General features: G+C 29.3%; 2 protein-coding genes across 7 annotated transcripts in view; one reads left to right on the forward strand and one right to left on the reverse strand.

The window, feature by feature from the left end:
* LOC111416300 (necdin, MAGE family member) overlaps positions 1 to 24,187 on the forward strand; it is a 107,827-nt gene that overhangs the window by 34,585 nt on the left and 49,055 nt on the right. The gene's annotated exons all lie outside the window — the stretch shown is intronic.
* LOC111416295 (Phosphodiesterase 11) overlaps positions 1 to 24,187 on the reverse strand; it is a 94,936-nt gene that overhangs the window by 29,702 nt on the left and 41,047 nt on the right. For 4 of the 5 annotated variants that reach the window (XM_071195799.1, XM_071195795.1, XM_071195797.1 and 1 more), the window contains one exon: positions 663 to 825. In XM_071195799.1, the coding sequence (XP_071051900.1) occupies positions 663 to 825 (163 nt within the window). Of the gene's footprint in view, positions 1 to 662; positions 826 to 9,943; positions 10,352 to 21,991; positions 22,458 to 24,187 lie in introns of those variants that run through there. The other variant, XM_071195798.1, reaches the window with a different exon arrangement.

The raw sequence follows: 24,187 nt of genomic DNA on the forward strand, positions 1-24,187 counted from the left end.
AAGCATTTTTGATTCCTATTAAGATCATTTCAATATACAGTGTCCGCCAAAAAGTCAGCAACACCCGTTTCATTTCTCTTCCATTGAGTCTACGTTTCTGAAATTTAGTTTATAATGGAAGGTTCATACCGATCTTTCGATCTAAAGTATTTTCAAGATGGTGGCCACTTCCGGTCCCCCAGAAGTAGACCACAGCTTCGTTATTTTAAATGGAATGCTATAGTTTTTGCACCTTTTAATTATATGCGAGGAAATAAGTTGACTTTGATAAAAGTTATTGATACCTAGCGTTTTTCGTTTTCGAGTTATTTTGATTTTAATGCACGGCTAAACCCGATATTTTCTAGTTCTAGGTCTAGTGTTAGTTCTAACGATATAAAACTAGAACTAACACTAGACCTAGAACTAAAAACATTTTTATTTAGCCGTCTTAAGAGACGTACGGCCTAAACTAATATAAATATTGAAATAAATAAGATATCGAAATATGAAATATTTTGAACGAAAATGAAATGTTATAATGCAGTGAAATTCCGAAATTTTCATTTATGATTTCAAGACTTTTGGGAATGCGGTTACGTTCCTGCACTGTTGGGAGTAGGAATTTTTCAATTGCGGAGGAAACGATTAATCGGCTCAAGGTCAGTTGAAATCGTTCGTACCTCAGAAAATAGTCCTGCACGAAGTCCGGATGCTCGTCTAACCAAGACTCCATCCGCGCATATTCCGGATCGTAGCAGTTCCTCTTCGTCCTGCCCGGATCCGGTTCTGTTCCTGTACATTCCCTTTGCAAGCGAGCGTCCTCTGTGCCCCTTAAATGCAAACCTAGAACAAAAAGACACAAATTATAAACAATAAAGAATGAATTTAAAGATTAATTTCAAACCAAAACAACTTTCACCGCAATGATTAATTCGCAAAACGGTTTCGCTTTCAACTACTTAAACTAAAACCAATTAAAATGAGTAAAACATTTCGAGGGGATCATAAATTGTAGCAATCCCAGCTGTCGCCGCCTGTTGTGGCGACGATTCGGGACGTTGTTATAATTATTTTAAGTCGAACAGGTGTCGACAAACCAAAGACGAACGGTTTGGCATCGTTTAGAAAAAAAAACCTCACATACAACGGATAAAAAGATTAAGTCAAGCACGTGTAATGCTAAAATAAAAATGAATCGCAACGAAAATATTTAATCATTAATAAAATGAAAATAAATAAATAAAAAAAAAATGATTCGAATGGAAATTTACAGAATAATTTTGTTGTCACGAGAAAAAAAAGCGCACGTTTATCTAATCGAGGTGATTACTGGTGAATATATTCGCTTGTAAAATCAATTGACATGCAGTTTTGTTCGGGCAAACGCAAATTACAAAATGGGAATTAAAAACGTTTCCTTAACAACATTTTTCAATTTTCTTAATTTTGTTTATAACTAGATTAAAAGTTTAAAGTCTTCAAAAAAAAACATATCAATGCGGTTATCTAGAGACAATGATGTTTGTTTTCATGATGATGCAATATATATAATTTATGGTGTTCTAATTATTTCTTAATCTACGATTAAGCCGAATAAGCAAAGATAATATGCATTACCGAGTAAAGATCTGACATAGAGATACTGAGAAGAAAATTGGAAAAACTCAAAGGTCACAAAAATTAAATGTATTTTCGGATATAAGTACTCAGTAGTAGTTGGGCCTTTCTTAAAAAAGCAAATTTGGCAGTATTTAGCTGGTCATCTACGACAATATTAGACGTTTCCAGACTTTTGTTCCATTCTGTATATCCCTAAAAACATCCCTAAATGTAATTTTTATATAAAGTGTTAAGTGTTAACCATAAACGTCACAAGCTGCGAAAAGAGTTATATCAAATAAGGATAAAGACAAAACCTCGTTATTTTGATATACCTATTGTATATCGAGGCGATCAAAATTAATATTAGGTTGGTCACAAATACAATGTGTAAAAAAACTCAAAAAATTTGATTCAATGACAACCCTTGGTCGCAATGCACTCCCCAGGTTGTGAAAGTTTTTCATGACTTCGCACAGACCAAAGAACACCACCCTCAAGGAAAAGCACTTTCAGAAAGTTCATCGCAATCTCATCGCCATTTTATTTTCTTTGAGACCACCACATCTTCATTCTTCAGATTTGCAGCATTTAGATATTGAATTGCTCACGTTAACGGTAGTCTGTCAGAAGGAGTCTTTAACCTACCATAATTTCGTACGGGTGAGACTACGGGCGAGGAATTCGGAGTGCTGGTTGATCAAGTTTTGTGTAACCAGCTCAATGTATTTTTTACATTGATACATCTAACAGCTATAACGGATTACTGTAATATGATAGAAAACTATCTTTTGTAATAATATCATATTATTTGTAACCGTAATGTCAATCGCTTCGTCTGATAAATGCGAAGTGTGGGTATAGAGGAGAAGAAATGTGTAGTGAGTTAGATACAAAGTGAGAATGGATTGCTAAGAGTCTAAATTACGGAATAATGAGGTTGGTTTGTATCTGTATCTGATCGTACACTATTTTTGGCAATCACTGTTTCTGTTCTTCATCAACTATCGCTGACACATCTTTTGCTCCTTATCGAGTATTTTGTTTATTGGTGGTTTTGAATCCAGCGCTCTCTAGTATAACTAGTATTTTTTGACATCTTTTCCTTTCCTCCCCTATCTATCTTTCGGTATTCCTGGTTCCCTCCTCAGTTTCCCATCTTTTTGTTGTTTTTACAGTTTATTAACATAGTTGCGTTATAAAGTCTGCATTCCTATTGGTGACATTTCTTTTTAATGCTTACGTTATTACCTCAACTCTTGTCTTAAGTCTTGTATCTGTACATTTCCACAACTATTCTTATTATTATTAATTCTCTATTTACACTTACTGTGTTGTAATTGTTATTGCAGTCCGACTTCTCACTCCCTCTATAATAATCTTAGTCTTAATTTGTTGCCCATATTTCAATTCATCTTAGAAGGAGATCTTTTTCCAACATTCTCCGAGATTTCAAGATCAACCTCAATTTATCTATCTGTATTTTGTCTCCTTTCTGACAATACATTTTGAATGACGTAAGTCAACCTATGATATGTGTGTCAATGTAGTTTGATAGCTTCCTGCATTTTTTTAACAAAGGCAATGCTGAAAGGTGTTTTTTTTGCATTAGCTGTCTTCGTCAGCTAGACAATTTTAATACTGGGAATTATCAGCAACAGATTATCAAATTACATTTAGTTCCTTTGGAATGTAGTTGTAATCAATCTTTGGAACCACCTATATATTAAAAACTATTAGCCAAACCTGATCGTATAACACTCGTGTGATATTATTTTAAAATGCGCACCACGTTGCATTACATTTAGCTACAGCACACACCTGTCGAGTTAATTTCCGCTGTAAAATACACCAGCAGCAACCTAACCAGTCCCTTTTTGGACACATATTATGCGTTACGAAAATTGGACCAAAACACAAAATCTACGCCTACATAATACTTCAATCCGCATAAAATATAATTTCGCACGAAATCAAAGTCTGCTTTTACGGGAATTTTTATTCAACTAAGAAATTCTAGGACGGAGCGTAATTTTTAAGGTTTCAAAAACCGATTCGCGAGCAAAGTGCATGATAATTTCGCGGAAACATTTTGCCGGCCGCTTGATTGACGAGTTTAGTTGTACAGAACGAATCGAGCGCGTTGTTTGTTTGAACGTTAATTTCAAGGAATTTGTTTTCACTACCTAGGAATGTTCGAGTTGATTTTAATTAGAAAAAGTCGAGTTTTAATGTAAATTGTTTTGTTATTGAAACGTTGTTGGTATAAAATTAAAAGGTTATGTATTTTATTTTATATAGAATTTAAGTCTAACTAGTTTTGGCCCTTGGCCATCTTCAGAGACTTAATATCTTTCATCATTTTACAAACGACAGTTGTATGTTCACTATGTTGCATATTTTTATTTCACTAAAACTAGAACTAACACTAGACCTAAAACAAGAATCATTCAGATTCTAGTTCTGGGTCTTGTGTTAGTTCTAGTGATAGTGCTAGTGTAAAACTAGAACTAACACAAAGTGCGTCTGAAGCCGAGAGATAGTTTTTCCAACAAAAAAAATCAATAAGTCAAAAGGAAGATTTCGTCATAATCTAAATGAAATAGGAACTCAGTTGGCTAGACCAGAGTATTATTGCTTATTATCTCCGTAAAACATTGCGGAAAATGTTGAGAGATTAGCATAAACTTGTACAAATTTTGCAAGTTGGTAGAAAAAGATGCAGCACATATTAGGTAACTGATTCCAGAGAGTTCAGAATCAGTTCTAAGTATTTAGTCAACGTTAAGGTTGGACTTTATTCTATTATTCAGTTATAAAACTTCAATTACATGATAACTAACTTCAGGTTTAAAACGTCAACCTCAATTTTGACATATTTGTCAACTTCATAAAAAATCCTTTAAAATGAGTCCAAACTCGACATATTTAACTTTATACAATCACTTCCGGTTTGAAACGTCAACGTCAATTTTGACATATTTGTCATCATCATTAAAAAAACCTTTAAAATGAGTCCAAACATGATGCACTTATCTCAAAAAACAAAAAAGTTAGAATAAAAAACATTAAACCCGAAGTTGGCAACAATGAAAATAGCAATTTAATTTTTAAATATTAATACCAACCTTAATTTTTTTTTTTTATTAAATTTTTATTTTTGTGACAAATATTAAGACATTTTATAAAAATTAAGAATATGTCAAAATGACATTGACATTTCAAACCGGAAGTTGCTTATATCTCGAGTAATATTGGAATTAAACGTATCATGTTTGGACTCATTTTAAAGGATTTTTCACGACGATTACAAATATGTCAAAACTTACTTTGGCATTCTTAACCGGAAGTTGACCATAACTTCATTAACATTGGAGATAAATATGTCGTGTTTGTACTCATTTTAAAGGATTTTTAATGAAGATTACAAGTATGTCAAAATTGAGGTTGACCAGAGTATTATTGCTTATTATCTCCGTAAAACATTGCGGAAAATGTTGAGAGATTAGCATAAACTTGTACAAATTTTGCAAGTTGGTAGAAAAAGATGCAGCACATATTAGGTAACTGATTCCAGAGAGTTCAGAATCAGTTCTAAGTATTTACTCAACGTTGAGGTGGGACTTTATTCTATTATTCAGTTATAAAACTTCAATTACATGATAACTAACTTCAGGTTTAAAACGTCAACCTCAATTTTGACATATTTGTCAACTTCATAAAAAATCCTTTAAAATGAGTCCAAACTCGACATATTTAACTTTATACAATCACTTCCGGTTTGAAACGTCAACGTCAATTTTGACATATTTGTCATCATCATTAAAAAAACCTTTAAAATGAGTCCAAACATGATGCACTTATCTCAAAAAACAAAAAAGTTAGAATAAAAAACATTAAACCCGAAGTTGGCAACAATGAAAATAGCAATTTAATTTTTAAATATTAATACCAACCTTAATTTTTTTTTTTTATTAAATTTTTATTTTTGTGACAAATATTAAGACATTTTATAAAAATTAAGAATATGTCAAAATGACATTGACATTTCAAACCGGAAGTTGCTTATATCTCGAGTAATATTGGAATTAAACGTATCATGTTTGGACTCATTTTAAAGGATTTTTCACGACGATTACAAATATGTCAAAACTTACTTTGGCATTCTTAACCGGAAGTTGACCATAACTTCATTAACATTGGAGATAAATATGTCGTGTTTGTACTCATTTTAAAGGATTTTTAATGAAGATTACAAGTATGTCAAAATTGAGGTTGACCAGAGTATTATTGCTTATTATCTCCGTAAAACATTGCGGAAAATGTTGAGAGATTAGCATAAACTTGTACAAATTTTGCAAGTTGGTAGAAAAAGATGCAGCACATATTAGGTAACTGATTCCAGAGAGTTCAGAATCAGTTCTAAGTATTTACTCAACGTTGAGGTGGGACTTTATTCTATTATTCAGTTATAAAACTTCAATTACATGATAACTAACTTCAGGTTTAAAATGTCAACCTCAATTTTGACATATTTGTCAACTTCATAAAAAATCCTTTAAAATGAGTCCAAACTCGACATATTTAACTTTATACAATCACTTCCGGTTTGAAACGTCAACGTCAATTTTGACATATTTGTCATCATCATTAAAAAACCTTTAAAATGAGTCCAAACATGATGCACTTATCTCAAAAAACAAAAAAGTTAGAATAAAAAACATTAAACCCGAAGTTGGCAACAATGAAAATAGCAATTTAATTTTTAAATATTAATACCAACCTTAATTTCTTATTTTTTTTTTTTGTTATATTTTTGTTTTTGTGACAAATATTAAGACATTTTATAAAAATTAAGAATATGTCAAAATGACATTGACATTTCAAACCGGAAGTTGCTTATATCTCGAGTAATATTGGAATTAAACGTATCATGTTTGGACTCATTTTAAAGGATTTTTCACGACGATTACAAATATGTCAAAACTTACTTTGGCATTCTTAACCGGAAGTTGACCATAACTTCATTAACATTGGAGATAAATATGTCGTGTTTGTACTCATTTTAAAGGATTTTTAATGAAGATTACAAGTATGTCAAAATTGAGGTTGACCAGAGTATTATTGCTTATTATCTCCGTAAAACATTGCGGAAAATGTTGAGAGATTAGCATAAACTTGTACAAATTTTGCAAGTTGGTAGAAAAAGATGCAGCACATATTAGGTAACTGATTCCAGAGAGTTCAGAATCAGTTCTAAGTATTTACTCAACGTTGAGGTGGGACTTTATTCTATTATTCAGTTATAAAACTTCAATTACATGATAACTAACTTCAGGTTTAAAATGTCAACCTCAATTTTGACATATTTGTCAACTTCATAAAAAATCCTTTAAAATGAGTCCAAACTCGACATATTTAACTTTATACAATCACTTCCGGTTTGAAACGTCAACGTCAATTTTGACATATTTGTCATCATCATTAAAAAACCTTTAAAATGAGTCCAAACATGATGCACTTATCTCAAAAAACAAAAAAGTTAGAATAAAAAACATTAAACCCGAAGTTGGCAACAATGAAAATAGCAATTTAATTTTTAAATATTAATACCAACCTTAATTTCTTATTTTTTTTTTTTGTTATATTTTTGTTTTTGTGACAAATATTAAGACATTTTATAAAAATTAAGAATATGTCAAAATGACATTGACATTTCAAACCGGAAGTTGCTTATATCTCGAGTAATATTGGAATTAAACGTATCATGTTTGGACTCATTTTAAAGGACTTTTCACGACGATTACAAATACGTCAAAATTGACGTTGACATTCTTAACCGGAAGTTGACCATAACTTTATTATATTGGAGATAAATATGTCGTGTTTGTACTCATTTTAAAGGATTTTTAATGAAGATTACAAGTATGTCAAAATTGAGGTTGACCAGAGTATTATTGCTTATTATCTCCGTAAAACATTGCGGAAAATGTTGAGAGATTAGCATAAACTTGTACAAATTTTGCAAGTTGGTAGAAAAAGATGCAGCACATATTAGGTAACTGATTCCAGAGAGTTCAGAATCAGTTCTAAGTATTTACTCAACGTTGAGGTGGGACTTTATTCTATTATTCAGTTATAAAACTTCAATTACATGATAACTAACTTCAGGTTTAAAATGTCAACCTCAATTTTGACATATTTGTCAACTTCATAAAAAATCCTTTAAAATGAGTCCAAACTCGACATATTTAACTTTATACAATCACTTCCGGTTTGAAACGTCAACGTCAATTTTGACATATTTGTCATCATCATTAAAAAACCTTTAAAATGAGTCCAAACATGATGCACTTATCTCAAAAAACAAAAAAGTTAGAATAAAAAACATTAAACCCGAAGTTGGCAACAATGAAAATAGCAATTTAATTTTTAAATATTAATACCAACCTTAATTTCTTATTTTTTTTTTTTGTTATATTTTTGTTTTTGTGACAAATATTAAGACATTTTATAAAAATTAAGAATATGTCAAAATGACATTGACATTTCAAACCGGAAGTTGCTTATATCTCGAGTAATATTGGAATTAAACGTATCATGTTTGGACTCATTTTAAAGGATTTTTCACGGCGATTACAAATATGTCAAAATTGACGTTGACATTCTTAACCGGAAGTTGACCATAACTTCATTATATTCGAGATAAATATGTCGTGTTTGTACTCATTTTAAAGGATTTTTAATGAAGATTACAAATATGTCAAAATTGAGGTTGACATTTTAAACCTGAAGTTAGTTATCACATAATAGATAAATGGACAACTTCATGGTGTTCTTTCATGATGTATTCTTTATTAAAAAAACCTTTAAAATGAGACCAAACAAGACGCACATATCTCAAAAAACAAAAAAGTGAATAAAAAACATTAAACCCGAAGTTAGCAACAATTCAATTTTTAAATATTAATACCAATCTTAATTTTTTTTTTATTATATTTTTGTTTTTGTGACAAATATTAAGACATTTTATAAAAATTAAGAATATGTCAAAATGACGTTGACATTTCAAACCGGAAGTTGCTTATATCTCGAGTAATATTGGAATTAAACGTATCATGTTTGGACTCATTTTAAAGGATTTTTCACGGCGATTACAAATATGTCAAAATTGACGTTGACATTCTTAACCGGAAGTTGACCATAACTTCATTAACATTGGAGATAAATATGTCGTGTTTGTACTCATTTTAAAGGATTTTTAATGAAGATTACAAGTATGTCAAAATTGAGGTTGGCATTTTAAACCTGAAGTTAGTTATCATGTAATACAGGAAGCTACATAATGATTCTTGAATTTTTCCCAAGTTTCTTAATATTTCTTTTGAAAAAAAGAACGTTCTTAAATTTGTAACACTTCGTCCTTAATTTCATCTTACAACTTTTTAAACTTTAATTTTGTAAATTAGTAACTAATAATCTGATTTCGACTTTGATACGTGATCTTTTTTAACAAAACAAAAAGAAATATTAAGATACTTGTTTGTAAAACCCATTAACCTATATAAAATAAAAACCAGTTTAAAGGTACAAAATCAAACTTGGATTATTTTCTTCAAAAATTTTTACACGAATCGTCATCATTTTATGCCTCGACTTACAGAAACACCCTGTATGCCCTCTGTGCTTGACATAGAGTCATCAGTGTTCTGTGATAAATGTACAGGCACCAAACATTAAAAAACTTAAAAGAAATCTCTATCAAATGAGCCTAACGAAAGGGTACATTGCCATTTAAAAAACTTCAAGTGTTATTCGTTGCTCATTTGTTTTCTGAAATAAAAACAATTGAATGTTGTCTTATTACGGCAAATAAAATATTAAACAACTTTTGTATAAAATGTTTTGCTATAAAGTTGATACCTATCAAGATATATACTATATTCCACACATAATGGGCACCCTGTATAATATATGTTTAATATATTGTGGAACTAGGTTGTGAGAAGAATTTGATAGAGTTAATAATAAAATTTTTAAAAATATATTGTTCTGACATAAAAGATGCAAAGGAATTTAACCTTAGAATATATGAAGGAGTTGTTGTACCGGGCGACGGTGCAAGTAGCAATTTAGCTTTCATGTAAACGATCGCTGTGTTATTATTGCGTAACGCCGGCTTATTTCTCTAACCTTGCGCTGATTACAGCGTTTCAGTCTTCCCAACCGTCTATGCATTGGCGCCACACTTTTTTTTTGTGATTCCGTTCGCACGCAATCTATTTTATCGTGTTCTCGGAGAAATTATCTGTTTTCTTGCATTGAAAATTACAAATACATCAAACTTTAATAAAATACTCACACTTATCTCGGGCACACTGCTTCCATTTACACATGCTGAGCGTCTGTCCCATGAGATGGCGCGGTTTCCTAGTTCGACCCCCCTGGTGATGCGCCCCTAGCGGACAAGAGGGGCGCGCGGGGCCGTGGGGGCAAAGCCCCACATCGCGCCACCACTGTTTCAGGGTCAGTGCGACACCCGAGACTTTAATGCCGGTCCTGCGCAAAGCACCGCCGAGCGTGCCGAGTGTGGCGGCGCCCTTGTCACCTTTCGCAGCCGGCGGAATCTTGCGGCGCTTCGTCACAACTACGCCCACGCAGCCCCCCTCGAAGACGCGTGACGATCGCTTAGGAGCCGTTTTGTGAGGAAAACGCGCGATCGCGCCTGGTTTATACGCACCTTTAAAAACGGCACGTTAATTTTCAAAACCTAATTAAAAAAAAAACCTCGGTAATAGAATATCTTCATTATTTTTGTTGGGCAGTTTTTGAATTAATTGACGTTATTAATTTGCGTCAATAATAACGTTGTTGCAACACAATTTTAAACAAAAACCAATGACTCAGCCGTTCATACAAAAACAATATATTCAAAAACCACCACTCCAAAAATCAAAGTTTAAATTTAAGGTTGTTTATTACGGTTTTAAAAAAGGAAAATTTCATTACTGAAACTCCGTGGAAAACCCCAGGAAAAGATAATCCGTTATCTACAACATTCTGACCGTAACCTTGCGCAATTCTAAGGCGAATTTCAACCAATAGATAAAGTTTTCCTTAAACAAGTTTGCAATAATGAAAAACCTTTTTACCTCGAAATAATTTCAAAAAAGATAAACCGATTGATTGAAAGAGAGAGAGAGAACAAAATAAACAGATCCCGCAAAATGTAATTTAGCTATGTCCACAAATAAAGAGGGATCACGTGTACAAATACCGATAACAATGTGAACACACCAACTCTAGTTGTAATAAATTTTAACGATAACGCGCCGATATGTATAATATAATCGTGGTTGTATAAACCGAAAGATAAATTATTATATTGTGTATCTAGTACATTCGATTCAAATTTATACCAAGTTCAACAACTTAATTAAATAACTCAATAACAACAAACATTTCTTGTTATTATTGTGTTTGTGTAGATTTGACGTTGAATTATTATCCATTATTATTTGTAACGTAGTAAACATTACAAAAAAATAACTATTTAGTTTTGTTTGTTGAAAATAAAATAATATTGTCTAGACTGAACTAAATTGTTGTTAAATATTTTTTTTTTAAATATAATTTGTGGAAGTTGAAGTAAAATGAAAAATATACACAGCGACACTTAATGTCCAACTTTTATTTATGCCCTAATTTATCCGACAACATTTTGGATGGCTCGACATTCATAAAATATGATAAACGTCCTAACATGACATTTACGCAGTTTTATAATTCTATATAAACATTAATTTGTCCAAATTAATTTAGGAAGAATTTTATAAATTATTGCCTATAACAAAATTAACCTCAATAAATATGACCTTAAATTGGCGTTAAGGAATCTTAATAAAAATCAAAAATGCTTTCATTTGATACCAAACATGATATATTTGGGTTAAAAAATAAAATAGTTAGGTTAAAAAGTGTGAAATGTCAAAATAAAACAACGATTTTTTCATAAATATTGAAATGATCTTAATAAGAATCAAAAATGCTTTAATTTGATACCAAACATGATATATTTGGGTTAAAAAATAAAAAGTGGGGTTAGAAAGTGTCTAATGTCAAAATTAAATATAACGATTTTTTGATAAATATTGAAATGATCTTAATAGAATTCAAAAATGCTTTAATTTGATACCAAACATGATATATTTGGGTTAAAAAACAAAAAAGTTAGGTTAGAAACTGTCAAATGTCAAATAATCGCCATTTTTTTTTTGTTAAAAATTAAGATATCTCGATAACTGTAGGAGATAAATAGGTCGAGTTTGGGTTCATTTTAAAGGATATTTAATTTTCTATCCATTAATGTTAAAAAAAACAACTTTATAACTACAAAATTTGAATGTTTCAAAACCCCAAAATTTCCAGTTCTAGGTCTAGTGTTAGTTCTAGCTTTAATTGTTAATCAACGCTAGATTGTTGAGCTATAACTTAACACTAAACCTAGAACTAGAATCATTCGGGTTTAGCCGTCTAAAGAGACGTACGGCTAAACCCGAATGTTTCTAGATCTTGGTTTAGTGTTAGTTGTAGTTTCATATCACTAGAACTAACACTAGACCTAGAACTAGTTAGTGAATTGGCGTTAAGAAATCTTAATAAGAATCAAAAATGCTTTAATTTGATACCAAACATGATATATTTGAGTTAAAAAATAAAAAGTTGGGTTAGAAACTGTCAAATATCAAAATTAAGTAGAATGATTTTTTGATAAACATTGAAATAATCTTAATAAAAATCAAAAATGCTTTAATTTGATACCAAACATGATATATTTGGGTTAAAAAATAAAAAGTTGGGTTAGAAACTGTCAAATGTCAAAATTAAGTAGAATGATTTTTTGATAAACATTGAAATAATCTTAATAAATATCAAAAATGCTTTAATTTGATACCAAACATGATATATTTGGGTTAAAAAATAATAATGTTAGGTTAGAAACTGTCAAATGTCAAATAATCGCCATTTTCTTTTTGTTAAAAATTAAGATATCTCGATAACTGTAGGAGATAAATAGGTCGAGTTTGGGTTCATTTTAAAGGATATTTAATTTTCTATCCATTAATGTTAAAAAAAACAACTTTATAACTACGAAATTTGAATGTTTCAAAACCCCAAAATTTCCAGTTCTAGGTCTAGTGTTAGTTCTAGTTTTAATTGTTAATCAACGCTAGATCGTTGAGCTATAACTTAACACTAAACCTAGAACTAGAATCATTCGGGTTTAGCCGTCTAAAGAGACGTACGGCTAAACCCGAATGTTTCTAGATCTTGGTTTAGTGTTAGTTGTAGTTTCATATCACTAGAACTAACACTAGACCTAGAACTAGTTAGTGAATTGGCGTTAAGAAATCTTAATAAGAATCAAAAATGCTTTAATTTGATACCAAACATGATATATTTGGGTTAAAAAATAAAAAGTTGGGTTAGAAACTGTCAAATGTCAAAATTAAGTAGAATGATTTTTTGATAAACATTGAAATAATCTTAATAAAAATCAAAAATGCTTTAATTTGATACCAAACATGATATATTTGGGTTAAAAAATAATAATGTTAGGTTAGAAACTGTCAAATGTCAAATAATCGCCATTTTTTTTTTTTTGTTAAAAATTAAGATATCTCGATAACTGTAGGAGATAAATAGGTCGAGTTTGGGATCATTTTAAAGGATATTTAATTTTCTATCCATTAATGTTAAAAAAAAACAGCTTTATAACTAAAAAATTTTAGCCGTGCGACTGAGACGGTTTAAACTAAATAAAGTTTTCTTTAATTTTAGTACTATTACAAATCTTTCTTTTATTTCCGGTCTCGTTTCTAGACACTGCATGATAATGCATAATAATTAAAAGTTTCTTCCGCTAAAACTTCATGATTTATTCAGCCATTTTATCATTTATATCATTTACGTCGTAATTAATTTTATTTTTGATTTAATTTTATCATTAACACAAACGATTTTTATAGATTAAACGTAACATTCTCATCTAAGCCATTCAAGTATTCTTTAATAGGAAGGAATTTGAAACGGGAAATTCAATTCGTTATGCAAGTAGCCACTTTCGAATATGAAACTGTGCAACTTTCACTGTGTTTTACTCCAACTAACTAATAATGTTGAGTTATTAAAATAATGTTTTTTTTTTAATTAAAATTTATCGATTTAAATGACTTATTTACCTTGTGCTAGACTTGTTTTATGTTATTTTTTTTGCAGGAATTAAATAGTGTTAGTCACTTCAACGACGGTTTTTCTTTATCTATAACGATCCTGACCTTGTATTTTCCAAGAATCCATCGTTCCCCAGACGGTGTTGGTTTCATTCTGGGAAGTTTCAATTTCTGTTTATCATCACGTTGATGATTTTCAACTCCTCCTAATCATTCATTAATTGATGAATTAAATTGAGTGTAATAAATTAAAATGTATCCAAGTTAAATTAGTAGACATTTGCGAAACGAATATTTAAAATTTTTGTTAAGAGGAAACAAGAAAATAATATACCACCGTAGTTTACCGAGTTGGTATGCAGTTGGTGCTGTACCCTGTTGGCCTTGGCATGTTGACAGAATTTATTGCCAGAACCGTAGAAACGCCTTTTTGTATGCAATTCGATTTCCACACTCAAATAAGTATTGAATGGATTCGTCGAAACGAATTTCCGCCACATTTTGTTATTACAAACTAATTTTTTTTATTTTCGTTAAACAAACACCCACGAAATAATAAGGAAATTTATTCCAACCTTCCTCATTGTTGCTTATTGTTGTCTGAAATTTTTCCATCAAGGTTATTATGGCCAAAATTACGTTCTTGAAAATAAAACACAAGGTACGTCGTCGAACATGGTTTATCTATTTTTCAATTTCCGCTCCATTCTTATTGAAATATTCTAAAGTTAGCGTCGTGTCTATTCTTGTGGAGATGTGGGTTAAGCTCTTTGAGTTTAGTTTTAAAATCTTTAGTGTATTTCAAAACCGTACACATGATTTGAATATGGTTAAGCCGTAATCAGGATAACGCAAAGGATGTAGTTTTCCGGTTACATATATAATCAGTGAAAAAGCTTTACCGTTGATATGAACCGTTGAAGGAATAACGATAATTTTAATAATTCCCCAAAATTTATTAATTCGCCCAATCAATAAACCACCCCAATAAATAACGTTAATACTATCCGGATCGTTGATTATCTTTATGCAAATTTGGCACCGAAATGGTGTTAATTAACGAGTTACAAATAAATGTTGTAATGAGATAATCCAAATTCAAATTTTACGATAATTTAATATTTGTGGTTTTAGTTATATTTATTTCTAGTGAGTAGATATTCCAGAACTAGGACGATACTAAAACGACAATATTCTCTGTGGTAATTTAATACTGTGTCGTTTAGTTTATTACCGCCGTTAAATGGCGATGTGATGAGATAAAACTGTACAAAACTATTTAGACTGAAGCTTCTTGTGTGTGTCAGCAGTTGGATTCAAGCCAAACACACCTATCCAACGTCTGCTGTAGTAGAAGGTCAAGTTGATTATCCCCTGATACAAATATTTTTGTATATACACTCTTTAAATATTATTTTAAAACTTTATTTATACTTATTTTACATTTTCTAGTATTAATTATCAAGTTTACTACAATAAAACCTCGATAAACTTGATTATTATCAGCGCTAAAAATTTTTTTTTAGTTATAAAGCTGTTCTTTTTTTAACATTAGTGGACAGGAAATTAAAAATCCTTTAAAATGAACCCAAACTCGACCTATTTATCTCCAACAGTTATCGAGATATCTTAATTTTTAACAAAAAAAAAAAATGGCGATTATTTGACATTTGACAGTTTCTAACCTAACTATTTTATTTTTTAACCCAAATATATCATGTTTGGTATCAAATTAAAGCATTTTTGGTTATTAATAAGATCATATCAATGTTCATCAAAAAATCGTTGTATTTAATTTTGACATTTGACACTTTTTAACCTAACTTTTTTTATTTTTTAACCCAAATATATCATGTTTGGTATCAAATTAAAGCATTTTTGGTTATTAATAAGATCATTTCAATGTTCATCAAAAAATCGTTGTATTTAATTTTGACATTTGACACTTTTTAACCCAACTTTTTATTTTTTAACCCAAATATATCATGTTTGGTATCAAATTAAAGCATTTTTGATTCTTATTAAGATTTCTTAACGCCAATTCACTAACTAGTTATAGGTCTAGTGTTAGTTCTAATGATATAAAACTACAACTAACACTAGACCAAGAACTAGAAACATTCGGGTTTAGCCGTACGTCTCTTTAGACGGCTAAACCCGAATGATTCTAGTTCTAGGTTTAGTGTTAGTTCTAGTTATAGCTCAACAATCTAGCGTTGATTAACAATTAAAACTAAAACTAACACTAGACCTAGAACTGGAAACTTTCGGGTTTTGAAACATTCAAATTTTGTAGTTATAAAGTTGTTTTTTTAACATTAATGGATAGAAAATTAAATATCCTTTAAAATGAACCCAAACTCGACCTATTTATCTCCAACAGTTATCGAGATATCCTAATTTTTAGCAAAAAAAAAAATGGCGATTATTTGACATTTGACAGTTTATAACCTAACTTTTTTATTTTTTAACCCAAATATATCATGTTTGGTATCAAATTAAAGCATTTTTGATTCTTATCAAGATCATTTCAATATTTATCAAAAAATCGTTGTATTTGATTTTGACATTTGACAATTTCTAACCTAACTTTTTTATTTTTTAACCTAAATATATCATGTTTGGTATCAAATGAAAGCATTTTTGATTCATATTAAGATCATTTCAATATTTATCAAAAAATCGTTATATTTAATTTTGACATTTGACACTTTTTAACCTAACTTTTTTATTTTTTAACCCAAATATATCATGTTTGGTATCAAATTAAAGCATTTTTGATTCATATTAAGATAATTTCAATTTTTATCAAAAAATCGTTATATTTAATTTTGACATTTGACACTTTCTAACCTAACTTTTCATATTTTAACCCAAACATATCATGTTTAGTATCAAATTAAAGCATTTTTGATTCTTATCAAGATCATTTCAATATTTATCAAAAAATCGTTGTATTTAATTTTGACATTTGACAATTTCTAACCTAACTTTTTTACTTTTTAACCTAAATATATCATGTTTGGTATCAAATGAAAGCATTTTTGATTCTTATCAAGATCATTTCAATATTTATCAAAAAATCGTTATATTTAATTTTGACATTTGACACTTTTTAACCTAACTTTTTTATTTTTTAACCCAAATATATCATGTTTGGTATCAAATTAAAGCATTTTTGATTCATATTAAGATAATTTCAATTTTTATCAAAAAATCGTTATATTTAATTTTGACATTTGACACTTTCTAACCTAACTTTTCATATTTTAACCCAAACATATCATGTTTAGTATCAAATTAAAGCATTTTTGATTCTTATCAAGATCATTTCAATATTTATCAAAAAATCGTTGTATTTAATTTTGACATTTGACAATTTCTAACCTAACTTTTTTACTTTTTAACCTAAATATATCATGTTTGGTATCAAATGAAAGCATTTTTGATTCTTATCAAGATCATTTCAATATTTATCAAAAAATCGTTATATTTAATTTTGACATTTGACACTTTTTAACCTAACTTTTTTATTTTTTAACCCAAATATATCATGTTTGGTATCAAATTAAAGCATTTTTGATTCATATTAAGATAATTTCAATTTTTATCAAAAAATCGTTATATTTAATTTTGACATTTGACACTTTCTAACCTAACTTTTCATATTTTAACCCAAACATATCATGTTTAGTATCAAATTAAAGCATTTTTAATTCTTATCAAGATCATTTCAATATTTATCAAAAAATCGTTGTATTTAATTTTGACATTTGACAATTTCTAACCTAACTTTTTTACTTTTTAACCTAAATATATCATGTTTGGTATCAAATGAAAGCATTTTTGATTCTTATCAAGATCATTTCAATATTTATCAAAAAATCGTTATATTTGATTTTGACATTTGACAATTTCTAACCTAACTTTTTTACTTTTTAACCTAAATATATCATGTTTGGTATCAAATGAAAGCATTTTTGATTCTTATCAAGATCATTTCAATATTTATCAAAAAATCGTTATATTTAATTTTGACATTTGACACTTTCGAACACAACTTTTTATTTTTTAACCCAAATATATCATGTTTGGTATCAAATTAAAGCATTTTTGATTCCTATTAAGATCATTTCAATATACAGGGTGTCCCAGGATAGATGTCACAAGAGGTAAAATGACTTAAAAATTTTGGATTTTATTTTAAATGGTAAGGAATTAAGCCCTGCTTAGTGTGAAGAAAAAAAAAAGAAATTTTCATATTTTGAAAGCAAACTATTTTTAGTTTAGGTAAAGTAATCTTTTTGTTCATGATACGGAAAAATTTTATTAAGAAAAGTTGTTCAAAATGAGAAATTATGGTCCTATACAATATTTATTCAGAACCGCACCGCTAAACCAGATTGTTTCTAGTTTTCTAGAGTTAGTTCTAATGCTCGGCTTCTAAGTAATGCATTTGTATTAAAGAAAACTAATAATAATAATTTCCCGTATTAATCCGTAATATCGAGGTTTTACTGTACTTCTTTGGAACGACACAAACAAACTCATTCAATTCTTTGGTGTTAGTAATCATGAAGTCTGTAATCTAGTAATAGGGGTCAAAGGTTCCTCGAAATCAAAGGGGACCTGGTTGCGTTAACCCAAACAGCACGTGGTAGGTGCGTGCCATAACAATATGAAGTAAATTAGAAAAAAAAAGTTAATTAATAACAATACGATTCAAAGTAGTAAAACTAAATGCATATTCATTGTCTTGTTTTAACGATAAAATTATTGTCCATTGATACGATTTACGACTCGTATCGAAACGCCTATCTATCTACATCCATCCCGGTCGGGATAATTTCAAGGCCCGTTTTGTATTATGTTTATCAGAGATGAATACAAACTTCACAACACATCAACCTCGAGTGCGCGAATTGACATTTTAATTAAGTAAGAATATAATCAAATGTAACGTGGATTGCATTAATTTGAAATGTGAAAAAAAAAACACCGCGTTTAATTATCATTATCTTCTTTCTGTCTAGATAATTGGGAGATACAGTGATTGAGATGTATTATTGAATTATAAGTAAAAACGTGAATGATGACGTTAAACGTTTCGGCGATGATATTTGCAAAAAATATAACAATCTCAAAGTGATAAAATAAGATAACATTATTTTTTTTTAAGTTGAAATGAATTTTTGTGCTTTAAGTTTTTGTGGAAATTAATGGGTTAACAAGATAAAACAATTATTTTTTTTATTGAGTAATATTTCATGAAAACATGATTCATTGATGATGACTAATTAATGGAGGTGAAAGTTTATGTTGAAATATTTTTAAAAACATTATCATATTTGTTTGAGATTCAGTATTTACTAGATGATATAATGATGTAAGAGATAGCTCTGATTTGTTTTTGAGAAATTAGTATCTAAGTTGGCCTTAAAGCGGTAAACTTTGGTTGCAAGATCTCTATCTAAAGCAAACTTGGCAATAGACGTGATATTGTAACTAAAATTGCCACGCGATGTTAGAAATAAAAAAAGTCTAAAAGTATATATCAACGCCATAAAGTTATAAATAGCATTATTAAATATTTGAATACTATTTTTGTACCAACCCAAACAGGCAGTACCTTATTTCAATATTTGTATGATATTAATCCTGTCAGGTTTAGGAAATATTTTGCTTAATTCTATTCGTTTTTGGTAACATTTTGTTTCATCCTGTCAGCTTCTGGAAGTATTTTCCTTAATCCTGTCAGGATTTGGAAATATTTTGCATGATTCTATTAGTTTTTGGTGACATTTTGCTTCATACTGCCAACTTTTGGAAATATTTTGGTATATGTGTCAATCCCCGAAAACACTGCTTGTAACATTTTGTTGCTTTATAACCTTTTGGAAATATTTTGCATAATTCTATTAGTTTTTGGTAACATTTTGTCTCATCCTGCCAGCTTCTGGAAGTATTTTCCTTAATCCTGTCAGGATTTGGTAATATTTTGCATAATTCTATTCGTTTTTGGTACCATTTTGTCTCATTCTACCAGTTTCTGGAAGTATTTTCCTTAATCCTGTCAGGATTTGGAAATATTTTGCATAATTCTATTAGTTTTTGGTAACATTTTGTCTCATTCTACCAGTTTCTGGAAGTGTTTTCCTTAATCCTATCAGGATTTGGAAATATTTTGCATAATTCTATTAGTTTTTGGTAACATTTTGTCTCATCCTGCCAGCTTCTGGAAGTATTTTCCTTAATCCTGTCAGGATTTGGTAATATTTTGCATAATTCTATTCGTTTTTGGTAACATTTTGTTACATACTGCCAACTTCTGGTAATATTTTGGTATATGTGTCAATCCCCGAAAACACTGCTTGTAACATTTTGTTGCTTTATAACCTTTTGGAAATATTTTGCTTAATTCTATTCGTTTTTGGTACCATTTTGTCTCATCCTGTCGGCCTCTCGAAGTATTTTCCTTAATCCTGTCAGGATTTGGAAATATTTTGCATGATTCTATTAGTTTTTGGTAACATTTTGCTTCATACTGCCAACTTTAGGAAATATTTTGGTATATGTGTCAATCCCCGAAAACACTGCTTGTAACATTTTGTTGCTTTATAACCTTTTGGAAATATTTTGCTTAATTCTATTCGTTTTTGGTACCATTTTGTCTCATTCTACCAGTTTCTGGAAGTATTTTTCTTAATCCTGTCAGGATTTGGAAATATTTTGCTTAATTCTATTCGTTTTTGGTAACATTTTGTCTCATTCTACCAGTTTCTGGAAGTATTTTCCTTAATCCTATCAGGATTTGGAAATATTTTGCATAATTCTATTAGTTTTTGGTAACATTTCGTCTCATCCTGCCAGCTTCTGGAAGTATTTTCCTTAATCCTGTCAGGATTTGGTAATATTTTGCATAATTCTATTCGTTTTTGGTAACATTTTGTTACATACTGCCAACTTCTGGTAATATTTTGGTATATGTGTCAATCCCCGAAAACACTGCTTGTAATATTTTGTTGCTTTATAACCTTTTGGAAATATTTTGCTTAATTCTATTCGTTTTTGGGAACATTTTCTCTCATTCTGTCAGCCTCTGGAAGTATTTTCCTTAATCCTATCAGGATTTGGAAATATTTTGCATAATTCAATTCTATTAGTTTTTGGTAACATTTTGTCTCCTCCTGTCAGCTTCTGGAAGTATTTTCCTTAATCCTGTCAGTATTTGGAAATATATTGCATAATTGTTTGTAACATTTTGTTGCTTTATAACCTTTTGGAAATATTTTGCTTAATTCTGCCAGCTTCTAAAAGTATTTTCCTATTGTTTATCACCACAGACTTAGAAATTAAACCAGATATCGCTTACTACCGAGAAGCTATATCAAATGAATTCCTTCAACGTCTGGCCACTTTCAACTCTATCTTACTAGTCAATAAACTTCTTGAAGATAATACTATTAATAAGTTCAATATGAGTGGGCTAATAAAGTAGAATTAAACTAGATACAGTTTAGACTAAAATTAATTTTTTTTATCTAGTAAAAAATGTATTGGCCAATCAAAATATGTAGATAACAATCACATCAAGTAGATAATCAAAGTCGTACAAATTTTTTTCTGATTATCTTTGCAAGAATTTATTATAATTAACATGGAATTTTTATTTGTTTTCAAAACATCAAATAATTTCCATAACTTTTTGTTCAAAATATGTAGATATCGCCTAATAAGCAGATAAAAAGTGTTTTATTATTCTGCTTTCAAAACATCTAATTAATAAAACATCCCATAAATTCAGTTAACGCGAAACAAAAAAGAATTCGAATTTTGCAAGTTCGCGAAAATCGAGCTGATAATGATTATAATCGAATTTATCAGCTACTTGTAATTACTGTAATGAACATAAAATAAATTTGAACATTAATAAATTCCTGACCTTTTGCAACAGGATTAAAAGAGATTAAAATTTTGTTATGTTGCGATAAATACAAATATTATTTTTTAATTTTTAGTATTTGCACGAATTCGGCTGATGATGTATTAAATCGAAACCAAGTTAATTTTCGTTCTCTTTCCTTGTTTATCTTTATTCTCTCCCTCTCTCTTTGTTTACCGATTATTATTTATTAACTCGAAAAGACCGTAACCACGATTTCAAACCGTGACCTTACCAAAACGTAATATCTTCTTTTTTCGATTAAAAAAAATCTTCCAAACACAATTTGTATTAACACAACGTAAACGGTAATTAAAATAAGAATCCTCAAAAGCTCCAAATAAAGAAATAAAATAAAAAAATAAATAAATAACGCACTCGATTACCAACTGAACATCAATTAATTAAAATAACGTAAACTTTTTTTTTTAATTTCGGTCACATTATTTTCACGAACGTCACACTATTTGCAACTATGGCGAAACTACAAGAGCCAACAATAACAATAGCGACGGTTCGGTTTTCATTTGCTGCTTTGAGGCGGCAACGCGACCGTAACGTTACGGTTTCGAGGCGAGGCAAAACTGAGCGCGATTCTCGCACGCGGCGCGGTCTCTTTATACATAGACTCTGTCTTTACGGTCGACGTTCTGAGTTTAAAACGGACGGAGTCTGCGCCTAACAGTCAGCTGTTTTGGGCCGCTGTGTAACTGTTTCATTCATTTGTTCGGCGCGACCGTCGCCACCACCGACGACGACAACGACGTCTGTAACAAACTTGGTGGGGAAACGAGAGAAAAGGAGAACACGACTTTATTGTGTGTGCGTTATTCTCACAACAACTCTTTTCTATATAAAACCGTTATTAAAGTTTGTTACTGGTTTAGAACATAATTTTAGATACTATATTTTAGCATACTTTAATTAGATAAAGTTGCGATTTACTCCCATTTCATTACATAATTCACACAATAAATTTACAAAGATTTTGAGTAATTTCAGACGCACGGCTAAAATTTTTTAGTTATAAAGCTGTTCTTTTTTTAACATTAGTAGATAGAAAATTAAATATTCTTTAAAATGAACCCAAACTCGACCTATTTATCTCCAACAGTTATCGAGATATCTTAATTTTTAGCAAAAAAAATGGCGATTATTTGACATTTGACAGTTTCTAACCTAACTTTTTTATTTTTTAACCCAAATATATCATGTTTGGTATCAAATTAAAGCATTTTTGATTCTTATTAAGATCATTTCAATATTTATCAAAAAATCGTTATATTTAATTTTGACATTTGACAATTTGTAACCTAACTTTTTTATTTTTTAACCCAAATATATCATGTTTGGTATCAAATTAAAGCATTTTTGATTCTTATTAAGATCATTTCAATATTTATCAAAAAATCGTTATATTTAATTTTGACATTTGACAATTTGTAACCTAACTTTTTTATTTTTTAACCCAAATATATCACGTTTGGTATCAAATTAAAGCATTTTTGATTCTTATTAAGATCATTTCAATATTTATCAAAAAATCGTTATTTAATTTTGACATTTGACAGTTTCTAACCTAACTTTTTTATTTTTTAACCCAAATATATCATGTTTGGTATCAAATTAAAGCATTTTTGATTCTTATTAAGATCATTTCAATATTTATCAAAAAATCGTTATATTTAATTTTGACATTTGACAATTTGTAACCTAACTTTTTTATTTTTTAACCCAAATATATCACGTTTGGTATCAAATTAAAGCATTTTTGATTCTTATTAAGATCATTTCAATATTTATCAAAAAATCGTTATTTAATTTTGACATTTGACAGTTTCTAACCTAACTTTTTTATTTTTTAACCCAAATATATCATGTTTGGTATCAAATTAAAGCATTTTTGAGTTATATTAAGATCATTTCAATTTTTATTAAAAAATCGTTATATTTAATTTTGACATTTGACACTTTTTTACCTAACTATTTTATTTTTTAACCCAAATATATCAAGTTTGATATCAAATTAAAGCATTTTTGATTCCTATTAATATTATTTCAATATTTATCAAAAAATCGTTGTATTTAATTTTGACATTTGACAATTTGTAACCTAACTTTTTTATTTTTTAACCCAAATATATCATGTTTGGTATCAAATTAAAGCATTTTTGATTCTTATTAAGATCATTTCAATATTTATCAAAAAATCGTTATTTAATTTTGACATTTGACAGTTTCTAACCTAACTTTTTATTTTTTCACCTAAATATATTATGTTTGGTATCAAATTAAAGTATTTTTGATTCCTATTAAGATCATTTCAATTTTATCAAAACATCGTTATATTTAATTTTGACATTTGACAATTTCTAACCCAACTTTTTATTTTTTAACCCAAATATATCATGTTTGGCATCAAATTAAAGCA

Source organism: Onthophagus taurus, chromosome 5 (assembly GCF_036711975.1).
Source record: "Onthophagus taurus isolate NC chromosome 5, IU_Otau_3.0, whole genome shotgun sequence".
NCBI classification, from domain to species: Eukaryota; Metazoa; Arthropoda; class Insecta; order Coleoptera; family Scarabaeidae; genus Onthophagus; species Onthophagus taurus.